Source organism: Vanacampus margaritifer, chromosome 8 (assembly GCF_051991255.1).
Source record: "Vanacampus margaritifer isolate UIUO_Vmar chromosome 8, RoL_Vmar_1.0, whole genome shotgun sequence".
Lineage (NCBI taxonomy): Eukaryota > Metazoa > Chordata > Actinopteri > Syngnathiformes > Syngnathidae > Vanacampus > Vanacampus margaritifer.
Window position 1 is genome coordinate 7855641 of NC_135439.1, and position 19111 is coordinate 7874751.

The 19111-nt window shown below is 42.2% G+C and overlaps 1 protein-coding gene across 1 annotated transcript; it reads right to left on the reverse strand.

Annotated features, from left to right (window-relative positions):
- Positions 1–1987: 1987 nt before the first annotated feature.
- On the reverse strand, positions 1988–18928 carry ipo9 (importin 9). The gene is made up of 24 exons (XM_077574142.1): positions 18606–18928; positions 16504–16565; positions 16302–16388; positions 16023–16224; positions 14582–14670; positions 14406–14492; positions 14201–14320; positions 12689–12789; positions 11511–11569; positions 11285–11436; positions 11121–11219; positions 10936–11042; positions 10305–10444; positions 10053–10215; positions 8513–8739; positions 7667–7815; positions 7440–7568; positions 7095–7370; positions 6196–6362; positions 4778–4911; positions 4547–4666; positions 4356–4469; positions 4208–4284; positions 1988–3547 (listed from the first exon to the last, which is right to left on the reverse strand). The coding sequence occupies exons 1-24, from the start codon at positions 18754–18756 to the stop codon at positions 3437–3439; spliced, it is 3123 nt and encodes a 1040-aa protein (XP_077430268.1). The 5' UTR covers positions 18757–18928; the 3' UTR covers positions 1988–3436.
- Between the last annotated feature and the right edge of the window lie 183 nt (positions 18929–19111).

Genomic DNA, 19111 nt, shown 5'->3' on the forward strand with positions numbered 1-19111 from the left:
AGCCGGCATGTGGATACTCTGCCGGCCCGAGTGGTTTTCCGTAGGCGTCGTACAGTGGCTCAACGGGGTAGCTGGCCATCGGGATCTGCTGGGCTGGGGGACAAAAAAAACGTTCACAGTATGGCACGAGGGTCATCTCCAGCTTCTACGTGGACCAGTTTTAAGTGAGAAATCTTACGATCGTAAGGAGTCCTGCCCCGCTGCAGCCTTCTTTGGTAGAGATAACAGCAGGAACACATGAAGCAGCACACCATGGTGGCGATGATGGCCACAAAGAGCAAGATGGACGAGGCGATGCCAGCTAATGTAGTTGGACTGAAAGGAGCCAAACAACACACAGATAATTAGATATTCCAGATATTTCTCAAACTTTACAATATTTCTCCGTTTCACCGTCAATACCTCGAAATGATTGATGCCGGCCGCACACTTTAAACGAAGGACTCCACTGACCTGAACTGGAAGAGCATGCAGCGCTTCTGCTCGCGCTCCGTAATCATCTTGAATGCGTCCAAACAGCAATAGCGCCGCTGACAGTTTCCGCAGCAGAAGGTGATGAGCGGGCAGTCAAAGCCGTTGTGCCACGTGCCATTCTTGTCCACGTACCACAGGCAGTCCTCGTTGGCTCCGACTGAGAACGAAGATGTGAATGTAGAGGAGAAATATTCAATGTATTATGTTGGTGCAGAACTGATTAGTTTCTTATATGCCCTTTGGCGAAAGTAAGGATTTGAAGTTTGTTATCAATGTGTTGTTTATTAGAGAAGTTAACAAAAAAAAAATGCCTGAGTCATTGGATGAATTGTAATGTAAGCGTTCAGGAAAATGGATGGATGTCCAAAGTGTTTTTATTTCTTTGTTTTGTTGTTGCTGTTTGTCTTTGTTATGTACTGTAATTTGCTGTACTGTATTTATATTTGCATTGTTCATTGCCTGTGTTGTTTTATTTGTTCATTCCATTAAAAAAAAAAATGTGAAGACCGTGATGATTACATACAGTACAAATCCATCGACTGCATCCCATCTGTTTTGACGAGATTTCCTCGCATTGAGCGATTACTTTTACCTAGTTGCTGAATTATGACTCAAATAATTTAAATAAATATGCAGAATAGAAATACACGAAAATATGCACCGATATGCAAGTGCAGAGTTAACATAAACCATAAAATAGAAAAGCGCCGTAAGTGATAATATTGCCAGTTTTATGCAGACAAACTCGCATCATCGATTACCTTCTACCAATCTCAATATGGCGACCATTTATTTGCATCAGCGATGCTATAAAGTACCCGGATGTTAAATGCGGTCATAAAGCAAGAAAAGGGAGGAAAAAAATACACATAACTTAATAATAGTTTTAATTGTAGTGTTATAGCTTACTTAAAACGACTACGATGTTTTAAAGGCCAATAAAAACGACATTCGCTTTAAATTATTATTACTATTTATAACAAGACACGAACGGTTCGCGCAATAGTACTAAACTCCAAACACGACTCAAAAGAGAAATAAATATAACATAACGAAACGTCATTCGCCAACGCCTTGAGGGGTCAGCAAACGGCGCGGCCTGGGCGACAAGGGATTACCCCCGAAAACTTACCCAGAGAGGAGCAGAGGACGACGGCTAGCATCGCTAAAACGGTCGTCGTAGTCGACGCCACCACTGACGCGCTGGTGTCCGCGTGAAACGCCATTCTCATCAGTCAACAAGAGCGAGGCGATACACAAATGGTTTTATGACTAATAGTTGTTGTCACACATGATTCGAGCTGGGAAGAAAAGAGACGAGATGTGTCGGCTAGCGGTGCTTTAACCCGTCGGAAATGACACACTAGCCGACTGTGACGCCGATCAAGCCTGGCTCGGATGGTGGCGGTGCTTTCACGTGCTCACCAGAAAGTCTCGGAATTATTATTATTCAGTAATATTCACTACAGAATGCAAGCTAGTTGAACTTGAATGTAGCGACAAAATACCGGTGTCGTCAAATGTTCTATATTTTATTGTTCTTAAGGACATTTTATTTTTTCTTTAAAACGTCAATAAATACAAATGTTTGTCGAATGTTTACAATAAAAATTAAATTTGTTCCATGGAATTATATACATCTATTTTCAACTGCCTATTCTCTTCATTGCGTTGCATTTATCTTGGCAGCGCGTCCAGTTAATCAGATTTAAGCTTTTTCAAGACAACGTGCCATAAATCCAAATCATTCAGTTCTGCGGCCAATATAGTTTAAACTATATTACTACTGGGACTCTTAAACAAAACTTGTATTTTTTTTTAAAAAATTTGCCTCACACTTGTAGCAGGCCCATAATAGCATCAACATTTTGTCCATTATCGGATTGGTTGCTCAGACCAAAACTGCTACGGCCAAATTAGACAAGCAAAATACATCTGTAACTCTGCACACATTAATATATTGAATTTTTTTTACGACCACAATGACTGATAGAGCAAAAACAAAAAACGGTTTGGCCTCTGGCATACTTAAAAATGAAATTTCAAGGCCCTGGTTCCCAAATGCACAGCCCACCACTGAAATTGAATATAGTGATACAAAAAGCAATGTGGGTCATTTGACTACAATACATCTTCTCAGGTGATACAATTAAAAGGGCGCATACTACTTTTTTTTGGGAAATTGACTTTTTAATGGCTTGTATACAAATAGATGTGTCTCTGTAGTGCCTGCCCACACATATGTGACATTAAACAACCAGGTACACTTTTTGTCATCTGCCTCTTTCTGAAAATGCATTTGAGTGCCACAGTGTGAAAAACAAACAAAAGCCCTAGCACATTCTTAAGCCTCTGAAAGTCAAATAGAAACCTGGAAAAAGCTCTCTGTTCAGAATATTATTTAGAAATATCTAATGTGCATTTCTCTGGCCACGAGGAAACGAAAAGGCAGAGAATCACCATGGTAACGGTGACAATAAAAAAACAAACAGTAATGCTGAGACAATGAGTGGACTAAGAGCATTACATTGCAGAAACAGTCACTATTTTCTGGGAGAATAAGGCCTCCAATAATTATAAAGAACAGGAAGTTATTTTCCTTCTTGTGTCGAGAAGAAGCGATTGCCATCTGCATAATTCTTGCACACATAAAAACAGGCAGCTTCATAAACAGGATTTGGAAAACTGTTCATATGTCACAGTTCACCTGGCCCACTGTGAAAGCCTTGACCTCCCATTTCAAGCCTCCCGTTCAGTCTCTAAAGCGTCCCCGGGGCAAAGTCCTTTACAAACGTGGAGAACCACGACGTCGGAGGTAAGTGCATTCCATCTCTTCCCTCTGCCATCAGCACAGATTTGTCATTCTTCTTCCCGGGCGATCGATGCCGTGAGCGTCGGTGATCAGGCGACACGGGAAAGGGAAGGAGGGGAAAAAAAAAAGAAGGGAAGGGGTCAGCAGGGGCTAGAGGCCGATAGACTGCAGTGTTTGTCTCTCGTTGTTGTTGAGGTGGCCTGAGAACATGCTGTAGCACGGCTGCTGGGCAAACTGGGTCAGGAAGTCGGTCAGGTATGCCTAGGTGGAAAAACAGGATGCAAAAAACGTCAAATGTGACCCGCCATGACAAAATGAGTCGGAACCCGCTCGGGGAGATTCAGAGATATGAGCAAGAATGCTTCAATAGGTCACATTTCTGCCCTTTTCATCAGTATTATTTTCATGAAATAAACATTCTGAATTGTTCAAAAATCACATTTTGGAAAAGGTACTCAACAAAGAAGTCAGTGATTATCCAAAAATACAACACAACAATCACTCATTACTTTGGCCTGGAATCCACAGGATCGCCATAAACTCTTAGCATACCAACAACGGCTATGCTAGAGTTCATGACCCCAAAATAGTGGCATCTGATTGGTTTGATTGTATTGCCGTTCAATCAGTAGCATAATGCGAAAGAATCACAGTAATAAGATAGCGTGCTGTAGCAGTCCGGCTAACCGCCGTGCCTATGTGGCGGCCATGATGGCAGGGGCAACTTTCCCATGCAAGCCATCTTACTTTTGGAAAGAGGCAGGGTACACCCTGGAATGGTCGCCAGCCAGTCACACAGGGCACATAACGACAAATGACTGGTCACACTTACGCACACTTTAAAGTCTTTGCTGAACCTAACATGCATATTTTTGTAAAGTGGGAGAAAAAAAAAACGAGCTTTAATGCTCATGGCTGTACCTGTAGGTCAATTTGATCTAAAGGATCGTTTAAAGCATCGGGATCATCGTCGTCATCGTCGTCATAATAGTCATCATCTGGAAGAAAATGGCAAACTATGAGGAAACTTTATGTGGAGTCAGCATAAAGGAAATACGGGTGCGAGTACCATATTTGTTAGAGGCAATGAGGTCTGATATCAACTGCCCTGCCAGCCCTTCTTCATCATCATCATCCTCCTCGTCACCTTCTTCCTCGTCCTCCTCACACATGCTGCTGGAATCTAAGACCAAACACAAAGTGGTGACGAAGGCCGGATTGAACGTTCTTTTAAAAGCGTCCGCAAGTCTCGTTGGTCACCTTGGCTCCAGTCGGCTGGGTTGGCTCGGCTGGCGTTTGCCTCCACGACCGTCGACAGCTCGTTGATGATCAGTTTAAAGATTTTTACCAGCAAAGGAATGTTGGTCCAGCGCTCCGGATCTGCCAGGGAGGCAGGATAGCATTCAAAACAATTCACCAAGCTCAAACTGCCCTTCAAATTCAATCTCGTGCATTATGCAGAAGGAAAGCAAACATTGCTCGGCATCTTACTCTTGGCTGCCTTGGAGCGGGTGCGGATTCCTTCCACGGTGTTGAATATCTCTTCGCCCTTCACCATGATGTCCTGGAGACGCTTGTCGTCTGTGTTGAGGCTGTGCTGCAGCAGTTTACAAAGAGCCACAGTGCTGCAGAAAACACACAACTTAAATACAGTATATAATAGGGCCCGACCGATATACATTTTTGTGGCATACCGATTACCTATTAATCTGCTGGTTATTTAAAAATATATATTTAATGCATAAAATTATTATTTCAATATATCTTCAACGGACAATGACAAAACAAAACAATAAAAAAGTGAAATAAGAATAGAAAAAAATAAAATAATAGCAACTGAAAAAACTGTAAGAACAAATACTGACTTTCTGTGCATTTTGGCCTCTTGGGGGCAGTGTGGTACTGTGCATCCATGCTGTACACACTTAAAGTGAGTGCAGAAGAAAGTTGCAATTGAATTCTATTAAAATAACTAGTTTTTCACACATTGGGGAGAATTTGTGTCTTTGCGTAGTGTTATCTCACCTGTGGGTATGTGTTCCCACAGCATTTGTGTGTGAATATTCGTTATCTGAAGCAAAAACACTCCCGAAGTCAATGCTAACTTCTTGTTAGCATTTGAATTGGATCCTCCCTTCGCTTTTAGCATTAGCGCTAGGCTAGCTAAGTTTTAAAAACGAAGCATGTTTTGCATTTAAAGATTCAGTGTATGTAATTCTTATTGTCGTGTGTTTAGTTTTACAATTAACTCCAACTAAGGTGTCATTAAACATCTTAAATGATGCTTAGGGACACAGAATAACATACGCTACACACTTGCTAGTTGCTAATGCTACACAAGCAAAATAGTACATTCAGGGTACGTTTTAAGGGGAAAATAATCGGCCATTTGCAGGGATGTGATTTGACCAAAGTGAAATTATCTGAAAATTTAGCCGGGGGTCTGGGGGCCGCTGGCACCCAGCTAGGTCCAGGGCAGTGCCCAGTGGGGGGAGGGGGGGGGGGGGGGAGGAAGCATGAACAAATAATTATATCATGACCAAATGAAAAGTAACTCATATTAGAGCATACCACAAATGTCTTTGTTATAGCAGAAGATGTTATCTGTCGGAGTCATGTGCATACACAATGAACTACTAAAAAAAAAAAAAAAAAATCGATTTTTTGGGGGGGGGGGGGGGATAAAAAAAGCGGAATTCCGCGAATTAGCGGAAAAATCACATCACTGCATTTGGCCCAATTGGCCGATTGTTGTGGACGATGTTTGAAGGGCAAAAATCGTCCGACTAATTTGTCAGGCCCGAGTATATATAATTATTATTTTTTTAATTTCAGATAACAGGTTGATGAAACCTCCAAAGTGGATTGACTTTGGAAGTTGCACGGTGTGTTGTAAAAGTGGTCCTGACCTGACTTTACCCTCGTACTGTCCATAGAAGAGGTGCTGCCTGCTCATCCACTCGGTCATGACAAACTCCAAGGCAGGTTTGCCAGTGGGGCCGGGCAAGCTGCAGAGGAAGTCTAAGAGGGGCTCCAGCTGGGAGTGGACCAGGTGGGCAAACACCATAATAAGAGACTGTAGAGAGAGCGAGAGGAAGACCAAGCAGAAAACATAAATCATTTCATTGGTTCAACTTACTTCCTGGATACAATTTCAACTTTTATGACATGTCAAAGTTGTCTTAAATATAAACATGCTCAAACTGTATTTTAATTTAGCACTTAAAAGATACACATAAGACTTTGACAAGATGGCTTTATACCAATTCCATTATTTTCAAGATTTTTTGGGGGTTCCAATTCAAATGAAATTGCTATTCTATGATATTACTATTTTGTTTTCCCCCAGTATACATATCGTTCATTCGTTTAAAATTGAGATTGAGATTTCGATTCTTCCCTGGGTCGTTCGAAACTGACTGTCTGGTTGCACTGCAGTACCATCTTTCCACCAATAGAGGGTGGCAATACACTGTGAAATGGTCATAACTCCTCAATTCCTCATCAGCCAATCACGGGACACATAAAGACAACCAACAATTCATTTCACATGGACAATTTAGTCTTTAATTCACCTGACATGCGTGTTTTCAAAATGTGTGAGGAAACCTGAGAACCCGGAGAAAATACATGCTAACCACTCGTCCACCATGCTGCCCTATTACTAGTCAGTGACAAACATTTCACCCTCTGCTGGTGAAATCCTCAGCTTTTAAAAAGACTAAAATGCAACATTTTAATTTGCAATACTGAGGTGAATCATCCCCCACCAACTACATTATGCTTCAAAACTGCTTTCTCCGCTTACTTGCATGACACTCAGAGTCTCCGCTTGTTGCATCTTGCTCAGGATGGCTCGTAGAATTTGGTCCAGCTGCTCGCCGAGCTGTGTGCCGGCCCGAGAGATGAGCGTTGACACCAGCCTTCCGACGAATATGGCCGTGAACTCCGAGGTCCTGGGGTCCAGCAGCAGGTTGACCACCTGCATGACGTACCACACGCCGCTGTTGCCCTGGTCGTCGCGCCACTGCGCGATCTGCTCCAAGGCGACCGAGACGTACGCCCGCAAACACTCGCCGCCGTTCTGCAGAAGGGAAGAAGACACTTTGCTCGGTTCTGATAACTTGCCAGTTTGAAACGCTGCGTCGTTTACCTGCATGACAGTATTGTCGTCGGTGCGTAAGGTGCACTGTGCCATCACAGGGAATGCCTGGCACACCAGCATGTCGGAAAGAGGCGGCTTGGTGTTGCGCACCACCGTGGTCAGCGTGTCAATGGCGGTCTGTTAACGTGCATCCCAATATAAGTCAAAGAAGAGTTTGAAACTAAACTAGAAGGATTACAGTAGAGCTGTCATCATGGCACTTCTTGCTAACTTACAGCACAGAGTCCAGTTGGGATTTTGTCAGCGGGGGCCTGCATGATGCTGACTAGCGTGGGGATGAGGCGTATCTGCATGGGTCCCTGACAGCCTTCGATCTGGGACAGTTCCTTGAAAATGCCCTGGGCCAGGGATGCCACCACCGGGTCTGAAGAGAACCAGGAAGACATACTATGTACACGTGTTGGGAGTACATCCGTTTTCAACTGAACTCTTTTACCGCGTTTAATGACGTATACTAAAATCCAAATGAATGCCGCCAAGAACGTTTATTAACATCAACTATGTTTTTTTCCCCCCTCAATGGGTAGTGCAATGTCTTGTGCAGCACTGCTTTGGAAAAATGCAACAACAACCACTAACTATGGCCAGCAGATGGCAGCATTGTATCTCTTTTCAATGGGCTCCTGGTAGTATGGCATTACACTGTAACATGACAAATCTGATGAAATTGAACGTTTTCAAGGATGACGTGAGTGATCAAAGCCTTTGTCACATTAAATCGAATTCACAAAACGTCACTAAACAAAATTTTTTTGTGTCAAAGTCACTGTTGTGCAGAAAATATCTCTTCACAAAAAGCTTGTTTTCTCATGGTTTTAATTTTTGCTCAATGACACTCAAATTACCTATTTTCAAATGGTGATTACTAAAGAACGGAATAAGGTTGAAACATAATTTTTTCTCTAATGAAAGAATAGAATGAGATTTTTCTTGTGGTACACACCATGTTTATGTAGCACACAATATTCTGTTTGCCTTGAAAGATGAGTTAAAATGCTCCAAAATGTTTTTTTGGGATAACGTGTGGCAGTAAAAGAGTTAACGATCTATCGGGTCTTTACCGTTGCTGTATTTGAGGAACACGGCGATAGTGAGGGGGCAGATCTTGTTCTCGGCGCTGGTGGTGAAGGCCGGGTCGAAGGTGCACACGATGCACAGCGTCTCCATGACCAGCGCCAGTACCTCGGAGTTGAACTGCGTTGCCAGTTGGACCAGCCCCTCCAGGATGCTGGGCAGGTACGGCTGCAAGATGTGTGTGTTCTCCGATAGCTTCAGCTGGTCACAATACCTGGAGTAGAAGTAATGCACATTACTCATATGTCACTGTAGTTTTTTTGTTTTGTTTCTGCATATATGCATATGCCTTTAGGAGGCGGGCCCAGTGAATCTTCTTATTATTATTAATGTGCCTAATGTAAATTAGGCAGCAAAATCCATCTCAGGGGCGGCCATTTTGATCCTTGCTGCCAACTAAAAATGACATCACTGTTGCTCCTCGGGAAACAACCAATCACGTCTCAGCTTGTGAATGTCACATGACCAAACTTAGAAAATAGGTGAGCCATGATTGGTTGTTACCTGAGCCCTGAGATGCCATTTTTAGTCGACAGCGTATGGCAAAATGGCTGCCTGCTCAGATGGATAAAAATGGGTGCATAAGTCAACCCAAAATTTTTTTGGGGACAATAATATGTTCTATGCAGCCCCACTAGTCTAAATATGGTATTTTGGTTAATATTGCGTTAGTGGAATATGAGTTAAAGTAGCACTAAGGAACTTTTTAACCTCAATAAAATATTTTCATAACTCTTCTGATGAAACATAGACTTAAATCTAGTTGAATGGTACCTTTGCCATTTTTACTGGCTCTAAACAACATTAAGGAGGATAGAAGGAACACTGTCACACAAAAAACTACAAATGTGCTGACTGCTTTATGGCATGCGTCACTTCCCCCTTTACCCATTCGTTACAAAGACGGAAGTCAATTTGTATGTTGTGAGCTAAAAAATTACGCAATGCGCTTGTCCTCATGAGAAACATGATCTTTCTTCTGGCATAACGTTACCGACTTTCTCCATATGGCGGCGACATAATCAACGTAAACTGAAAGTTCCTTAGTGTTGCTTTAAGCAGCAAAATCCAGCCGTTTTTATCCATCTCAGGGGGCGGCCATTTTGCCCTTTGCTGTCGACTGAAGATGACATCACAGTTGCTCAGGTAACAACCAATCACAGCGCAGCTTCAGAAAAAAGGTGAGCTCTGATTGGTTGTTGCCTGAGCAGCATTGATGTCATCTTCAGTCAACAGCAAGTGGCAAAATGGCCGCCAACTGAGATGAATAAAAAACAGCTGGATTTTGCTGCTTAACTCATGTTCCAAAAATGTAATATTAATCAGAATGTCATGTTTAGACTAGTGAGGTCACCTATAACATATTATTGTCACAAAATGTTTAAAGTTAACTTCCACTTTAACTCATATTCCACAAACACCATATTAATCCGAATGCCGTTTGTTGACTAGTGGGGGTGCATAGAACATATTAGGGTTGACAATATTGGTGCTTGTGCAAAGACAAGACCATTTCACTACACTCACCCCCATATGGCCCTGACCGAAGACACACGCACAGATGGCGGCTGGCTGTCGTGGAGACCGCTCACTGTGGCCTGCAGGAACTGCTGGATGAGCTCAGGCGACATAGCAGCGGTGAAGCGACTGGCCGCCCACAGAGCACGGCCGAGGAGAAATGGCGACACCGCTGGGCGAGAGAGAACGGGATGATGTTTTTTTTTTTTCAACACAAAAATTGGTGGTTTAAGACAGTTGGGCTTTTGTTTTCAAACTCACCTGCCAAGTTGAGGTCAGCCAAGACGACGCTAGCTAAGAAGCCGTGCATGTCAAACTGGATGCGACCGTTTTTCACGTTCTCAGTGATGATGCTTTTAACTGAGCCGAGTGCCAACATGCAGGCCTCGTGGATCTTCCACCTGGTAGAGACAAACACTAGCACTCAGAAATTGCAAGTCTGAATTTAACATCCTTATCCGATAAGGAGCAAATCTCCACACTCACTCCTGTTAAACAATTTAGTCTTAAAGGGGAAGTCAAACTTAAACATTTGCTGACAAGAATAAAAACTGAGACTAAATTAAAAAATGGCGGATAAAATAACACCAATTCAAATCCAGAATCCCAGAAATTGCAAGTCTGAATTTAACATCCTTATCCGATAAGGAGCAAATCTTCACACTCACTCCTATTAAACAACTTAGTCTTAAAGGGGAAGTCAAACTTAAACATTTGCTGACAAGAATAAAAACTGAGACTAAATTAAAAAATGGAGGATAAAATAACACCAATTCAAATCCAGAATCCCAGAAATGCGACGCAGACATGGTAACCACAAAGTCCAAGATGATAAATGAAAAACATCACCACAATGCTAATCCCAGTTAATGAACAAAAACAAGAGGCTGACCAATGCTCATTGCCGCTGTTTTTGGCCTGCTCCGCCTCCTGAAGGTGTCTGGTGGCCGCCGCCGCCAACGCCGCAGCGCTCTCATTCTGGAATTCCGCAGCAACCGCCTGCGTACGAGGGTTCGGGTTTACCAAAAGAAAACACACAGCTCCCCGTCATTTATGAAGAGCGGGGCTTCGTCGCACCAGCAGCAGGTCCTGAGCAGAGATCCTGACAGTGTAGGAGAGGGTGTCATCGTCCTCATCCTCCACAAACTGGTGAGGGTTGGATGACCACACTTTGATCTGCGTGAGGGCGAAGCCGGTCAGTACAGCGTGGCGACGACGTCACTCCGCACGTCGCATCTCACCTGGTCCTCCGTCATTTGCATGTAGAGGATGATGTAATAGATGAGCTCGGGCAGGGCCTTTTTCACCGTACTCTTGAACTTGTTCTTCTCCATCAGCGTGTGCACGAAATCGAAGATGCTGAAGACCAGATTCTCAAAGCCCAACACTTCGCCTGCGACAGTCAGCAAAATGGCCGGTGAGAAGACGCTCCTGTAGATAAATTATGCTCCATTGATACATTCTCACCATCTGAGTCGACAGGATCGTCCACTTCCTCTGTGTAGTTGACTTCCGTTCTGACATAAGTGAGCATGTCAGTCAAAGGATTTCAACTTTTCATTCAACTATTCAAAGGCCTTATTCAAGCGCAGCTGCCCCTCTGAAATTGTCTACAAAACGATGCCTCAAAAAGGATAATCTCCTTTACGTTGTCTTTTTTTTTTTTTTTGTTACATCACCAAAAGGGCACCAGTGATGGCAAGGAGGAAAACTAATGACAAAACCCATAGCCTTCCAACCGCTGATCTGCCGGTAGCCCGTACACGCCCGTGCAAGCTGTTGAAGCAACAGGGCGGCCATCTTGCTCCTCCCATCTCACGGGCAGACTACTGTCTAAACTATACGGTATACGTACAAATTAGACATGTACTAGCTCGTAGGTAGTTAGTATAGGGCCGGGGGGCTCACTATTTTTTAACAAGTAAAAAATATATAATTAACAAGTGGACAGTATGTGCTGCTTTGAAGACCCCCTTTTTCTTATATCATGAGAGTTCCTTAGACCCCAATATTAGATTTGGCATATTTTGTTATAATGCTTTAATAAAAAAATATACAAGTTTCCTCCTGTAAACATCATTAAGTATATAATGTATTTAAGGCAAGTGTCTGAAGTCTTCTTCTTTATGTTTAACAAAACATCATAAAATCATGCCGTTTCTACTAAGTACTGTCTCAAATGTTCTCCAATTTCGATACTGTAAATGTATAGGATCGTATGCTGAGAAATGTTTCTTTGGTGGAGCAATATGGCGGCCTCGCGGCTTCAAAAGTCTTGGCCTATCGGCTATCCAGTCATATATATAGATCGGTGCTCCAATCAATCCATCGTCTACAGAGCTGGTCCTGATTAGTTTTGCAGGTTAGCTAGCCGAACAAGCACGTTCTTAGAATGTAAACACTCCAAACAGTAGAGATGAAGCTGAACTTCATGCCCTGAGACCTCTGAACTGCGAAGCAAACGTGTTAAATTTTTACCAACTGTCCGCGACCCACCCAAAATAGCTTTGTGGAAAAGTAGCTTTGAAATAATCTAGTGAGATGGCTGATTTGTCCACTGAATGTGTTTTTTTTCCCACTTAACAAGCAACCCATTCAGCCACATATCTGTTGATTGTATACAGATTTGTTCCCGAAAAGGATATAAAGCCGCACTTTCAGTGAGTGTGTTCCAAACGATGGGCAGAATTTGCTGCATGGACGACACCATGGGCTTGGGGAAGTTCTGAACCAATGCCGTTATTGCCTGCAAGGAGATGTCAAGTTTATAGTTTGTATATCAACAGTCACCAGGGGGGTCCACGGTTTATGAAGGGTTGCCTTACTACACTGTAAAAAAAAAAACTAAAAAGTGTAATATTTACTTGAAAAACCTAGTAAAGTTTTCACACTCAGAAAATCTAAGGAGGGTTTTGAGTACATTTTACCAGCTAATAATAATAAAAAAAAAAAAACATACTCAAAGGCTGAGAAACAAACCGACAACCTTCAGGTTGGGAATTCATTCAATTCATTCTACCGACTAAGCCATGCCGCTCCTGCTGTGTATTAGTACATAAGTGGTGTCAGGCGGAATCCTTGTACCTCAAAAGACCTTTGGTCTCATTTGGCACACACCAGCAATCCAGTATAGTGGCACACAGCAAGAGTTGCATGGCTCAGGCGGTAGAGTGACTGGCTCCCAAGCTGAAGGTCATGAGTTCGTTCCTCAACGCTTGAAAAACTTTTATAAACGGGTAAAATGTACTCAAAACTCTCTTCAGGGATGTGATTTGACCAAAGTGAAATTATCTGAAAATTTAGCCGGGGGTCAGGGGGCCGCTGGCACCCAGCTAGGTCCAGGGCAGTGCCCTGGTGGGGGGACAAGGGGGGCGCAGCCCCCCGGAGCTCATGGGTTTTCCGTGTTTTTAAGTACTTTCAATGCACTCACATGACAAAGAAATAGACAAAACAACAGCATACATTTTCAATGTATATTGAACTATCCCATATAAAATGGCAGTTTTAGTCAACTCAAAATCAGTCACATTCAAAAACATTGGACTGCCTTTGCTTTTAAAAACTATCACTGAGAATATCATCATATCTAACTAATGTGATTACTAAGTTAACACATAAATAATGTTGAAGAGTTCAAATTTCATGAACAAATAATTGTATCATGACCAAATGAAAAGTAACTCATATTAGAGCATACCACAAATGTCTTTGTTATAGCAGAAGATGTTATCTGTCTGAGTCATGTGCATACACAATGAAATACAAAAAAAAAAATCTGATTTTTTTTGGGGGGGGGGGGGAGATAAAAAAAGCGGAATTCCGCGAATTAGCGGAAAAATCACATCCCTGTCTCTTAGTAAATTTACTTAAAATTTCTGAGTGAAATTACTTTACTAATTTTAGTAAATAGTCATTTTCTTTTCTTTCTTTTTTTACAGTGTACGGCGGCGATCACGCAGGCTGAATTTGTGCGAGGCAACGATCACTAACTAATATCCAGACTTGGGGAACTTTAATTCCAAGTGTGGCCACAGCATAGATACTGTATGACGTGCACAAAATGCTCATTTCGACCACCAAACAGGTCATATTCTTAATGCCGCTGCGTTGCCTAGTTAATTACAGTATTTGTAAGCACCCCCTGTTTTTATTTTCACCTTGAGGACTTCCATCTTCAGGCCGCTGTCGGACGAGGGTCCGTCTGGCATCTGCAGGGCCTGCACAAATGCTTCTGTAAACTGCTGCACGACAGGGAAGATCAAGGCTTTGGCTGCACCCTAAACAGCACACAGGGAATAAATACAGTTGAATTACTTTCTAGATAATAGAGTGAATTATTTTAAATCCGGAGTTTGACTTTACCTTTTCAAGCTCTTCAATAGCGCAAATGAGGTTGGCACAGGTGGTGAAGATCTCCACAGCTCTGGAACGGGTACGAATGCTGTACACCTGCAACAGTGAGAAATACCGAGATAAATTCGTACACAAACAAAGCCTGTTATGTTTGTTGGGGTTGGAAAACAAAAGAGTGTGGTTACCTCAGCCATGGTGAAGATCTTGTACATCTCAGGTAAAATGACGGGAGCCACGAGCGGCATTTGTGTGTCCGACACTTCCCGAGTGAATTCTGGAGACGTACAACAATACAAATACTCATCCATTTTCTGAACTGCTTTACGCGTACTAGGGTCACGTGCAACAAACTATTTTTCTGTAAACCCCAAAAAATGCTAATGAACCTCCAATATGAGTTTTCCACAACAACAAAACAGGTTTGTTTGTTTGTTTTTTATTAGAAAAAAAATATTGAAAATGAGTCATCAAACTGTTGAAACCGTGGGTGCCAAACTGTGTATGCATATTTATAATTTCCCCCAAAGAAATTTTGTTTGTTTTTAAATCAATCAATCAATAAATAGGCATGGGCATTGCCCATCCCTGCTATTCAGGTATAATGGAATATTCTTTCTTTTGACAAATTAATTTGACTATTTTAATGTATTTTTAAAATTATAAATGAAAATATCACTACTAGCAACTTTTTTCTGATTGGCTAGGAGAAATCACATGATTGTATTGCTCTGCAGTGTGTCCAAATTTAAGTTACCTAAAAAGGGTCCTTGGCACATGAGATTAGGGTCTTCACTAACCATGTTCCTCAACTACAAGATTGCATCACATTGTAATACAGTAGACTATATTTAGCACTTCCCATGCAACTAAAAATACCTTAATAGGCGTGAAAAAGAAAAGTATTGATAGCTATATATTCAGATATTTTGAAAAATTACATGAAATTATAACTCACGAAAAATAAGAGAATTCTCAAAATATTCATAAAAATCAATGTTTTATATTTAGATATATTTTAGTAAAAAAATAATAATTTTTAATGATCCATTAATGCATAGACAAAAATCCGATACAAATGTCTAAAAATGCTATTGATATTGAAAAAAATAATAATAATCTGATTTGGCTTTTACAACACTACAAATATTTTTTGCATGCTTTTTTTTGATACATTCATCATTAAGCAAAAGAGATCAACCAGGGCCATGTTGAAAAAAGCTCATTTACCCACAGTTCTAAGCAGATCTGTGAATAATGATGAAACTTAGCTATATTCTAATGCTAATTGCTGCAAAACGGAAACAGATAAAAATATACTTTTTTTTTCCGATGAAAGAAGAAACTCTAATCTTTCTTTTGGTAGGTTACATGTTTTTATAGCAATAGAACAAAATATTCTGTGGGCCTCGCAAAATCAGTCAAAATCCAGTAAAACAGCCACACGACATTGTTGAATAATTCTCATTACATTATTAACGCTATAACGTAATCTCCCACAGACCAAATACATGCCTTATTAAGTTATAACTTTTCTATAGGTATGGATGACTGTCTCTCTCTCTCTCTCTCTCTCTCTCTCTCTGTGACAGTGCTGTGATTAACAGGCGATCACCCTTGTGAGCGTACCTGTAAGGACCCGCATGGCGCCGTGCACGGCGCTGACGTCTCCACTGACCAACATTTCCATCAGCAGGGTGAAGAGCTGCGGCCAGGCCTCGGGCCAGTCCCAGTGGGCGATGGCGGACACGGCGTAGGCCACGCTGGAGCGTACCTTGCTGATAGATTCGCGCAGGCCGCTGGGCAGCAAGCTCCTGATGGCGGCTTTGGCCTGTAGAGGGAAACGGACAAAAACTTAAGAACGGGTTGTTGGCCGGTACTGGTGTTAAATGGAGATCTGGTTGATACCTGGTCGGTGGTTTCGGGGGGGCGGAACTTCTCCGAGTGGGAACACCAGTGAGTTTCAACATACTGCTTCAGGATGACTGACGCTAACTGCGATGTGAGAAAGGTTGTATGGTCAGGTGCTAAGATGTGGCTGAAACACTGCCGATTCATAATAGAAAGACTTTTGGATCTAAAACGCATGTCAATCTTCACACCAACTCACCTGGCGGATAGCAAGCGCTCCTTGAGGGTCGACTGTGAGTTCTGCCAGGTGGACACCAAACTCTGTAAGTAGAAGGGATGGAAAAAAAGACAAACTAGAAAGACATTCTGTAATTGCTGCCATTTCTTGGTCTGGTTGATAATTTTTCTACTACTTTCTAAATTTATTTTTGAACCATTATTTATTGTATTGTATTCAACATCACCTTGCACATAAAACTAATTTGAATTATACAAATATTCATACATTTTTAATAATGTTACAAACAAAAATCTCAAATTTAATCTTGTTTAGATTTTATATACCAGTACTTATTTATAAATGGTTTTAGATTTTAACTACATTAAAATATGGAAAAATAAGATAATGTAATTTTTTAAAGATAAATAACATATCAAATCAAAAATATGACTAAACATGTTTAAATATACACATTCTTTAGGCGTAATTTTATCTCGCGCAAGTTGTAACTGTCAATTCATAAATAAAAAAACTTGTGACTGTGTTTTGGGTTGGGTCGTGGGTCATTGTGTTATTATGATGATGTTGTCTTGTCTAGTCTTATGCGGTTACTATGTCCCTTTTAATGATAATGTGGTCAGTTGCTATGTCCTTATTAGTCACTCTAATTTTATCATAAAATCTTTTGGTTTGTTAAATAGAATTGTGCATTGCCCTAGCGAAAGTTACTGAATTACACTTTAGTCAGTACTTCGAGGTTCCTTAGCCGAGGTTTCCTTGAGCACATCAAGGTTTCCTATCCGCATTCTACCATACTTTTGAGTTCTGCATCCAGCCTGCTCTCTCCATCGAGGCTTCTCCATCAAATGTTTTCGTCGAGGTCATCTAAATCCAGCCCTCCGTCCAGATGCAGTATTTAAATGCCAACTCGATTTGAATTTCCAGCTTGATGGTTATTATGATGTTATTCTTCAGGGCCATCACTCATCTCATACATAATTATCTGTGGCGGCGACTACAAAAAGTCTTTAGATATTGGTCACTGAGCTGAAGTCTCAAGGATTTTGCTGGCGTGATCGTAGTGATGACGGGTGAGGCTGTGCTGTACTGTATAGTGACACAGTACACTGCTTTTGACATTGTGAGAGTCCCGGATCAAAACTAGGGCTTTCATCCCAAAGTGGAATGAGGCTGGGGTGGACAATGTTCCTGCTGACAAGTGGGGGGCCCGCCTAGAGGGTCCACTTCAATTGCTGTACCAACTAACGCGAAAGTCACAGACAATGGACACATGTAAAATGCTGTGAGCCCTTGTTACTTTAACCACCGATTTCAAGTGACAATTGTTTTGTTGAGGTTGCTGTTTTGGCACGGCGGTAACAGAGTAGCATCCATCACCGTCCTCATACATGAGATACATTAGGTTGATGTTGTAATCACAGTACTGATGAGGGGGGATGATGGGCCATTTGCACCACAGCTAGAAATACGCTGTAAAAATACAATGGTACATTGACTTACGAGTGACCCAAGTTTGGGGTTTTGAGATATGAGCCCAGTTTTCTCAACCACTCTGCCTTGGTCAAATGTAAGTGATTGTTTACTAGTGGTGCCATCTGAGATTGTTTGAGCACTTGCCACCCGGAAGTACGTCTGACGTCATAGCGAAAAGGTCCATTAGAAGAGACTTTTCCCCGAGGACGAACCCAATGCATACTCTTTCGAGGGGAAACTGTCATTGAAGAGTGACAGTGAGTGGTTACCATGGCAACGGCGCCATTAAAAGGAATTAAACTAGTTAGGATCTTACTCCCCCAATTCACTCCACTTTTCTTTGACATCTCACGACCTGTTGCTAATTGAGACGAACAAATTAGCCAATGAGCTAAAAGGGAATGCTGCTGCCATTAGAGCAGCTAAAAGCAGAGTTAGCATGTTTAACTTGTAGCTTCCGTCTTAGCCAACAGAGACTAGGCTAGTCTCGGCTAATGTTAGCCGAATAGGCAGGCAGCTTGTCCGCATGGCGCGTGGTGTCCCCCTCTTCTCCCCTCCTCCTCGCTCCCAACGCCGTTAACCTAACGACAGCACCGGGGGGCCCGCCCGGTACTATAACGATCTCTTTCCGATCGGCCACGACTCACCTTCTGTCACTTCCAGCACTTTAATCTGCTCCTCGGCGGCAGCGCGCACCTCTTGAACCGGAGACAGGATGGCCGTCAGGGTCTCCATGAGAGCCTCTTTTAGCCCCTGCTGGACCGGGCCGGCCACCGAACCCGACCGAACAGCGCTCATGCCTGCTATGTAGTGTAGCGTTGTTATTCCCCTTTCCACATCTGCTACTGTTACTCCTACCAACAACAACCACTGAAGCGAGTCGGTCCACCAGCAGCTGCCCGAGGAGGAGCAGCGAACCTCGGCCACGAAACGCTAAGCGCGCCAATGCATGGAAAAGCCGGAGGTGGGGACTTTTTCTTATTCTTCTACTGTTTTGACAATTGACAATCGGCTTTTAGTGCGCATTATTGCCATCTATCGGCCACGAGTTGGGGTGAACTATATACAGTACATTGTTGAACCTTACGACTCAGGAACAAGTACATAAATATTACAAAAAAATATGTATATATGACGCTACGCAGTCTTTTAT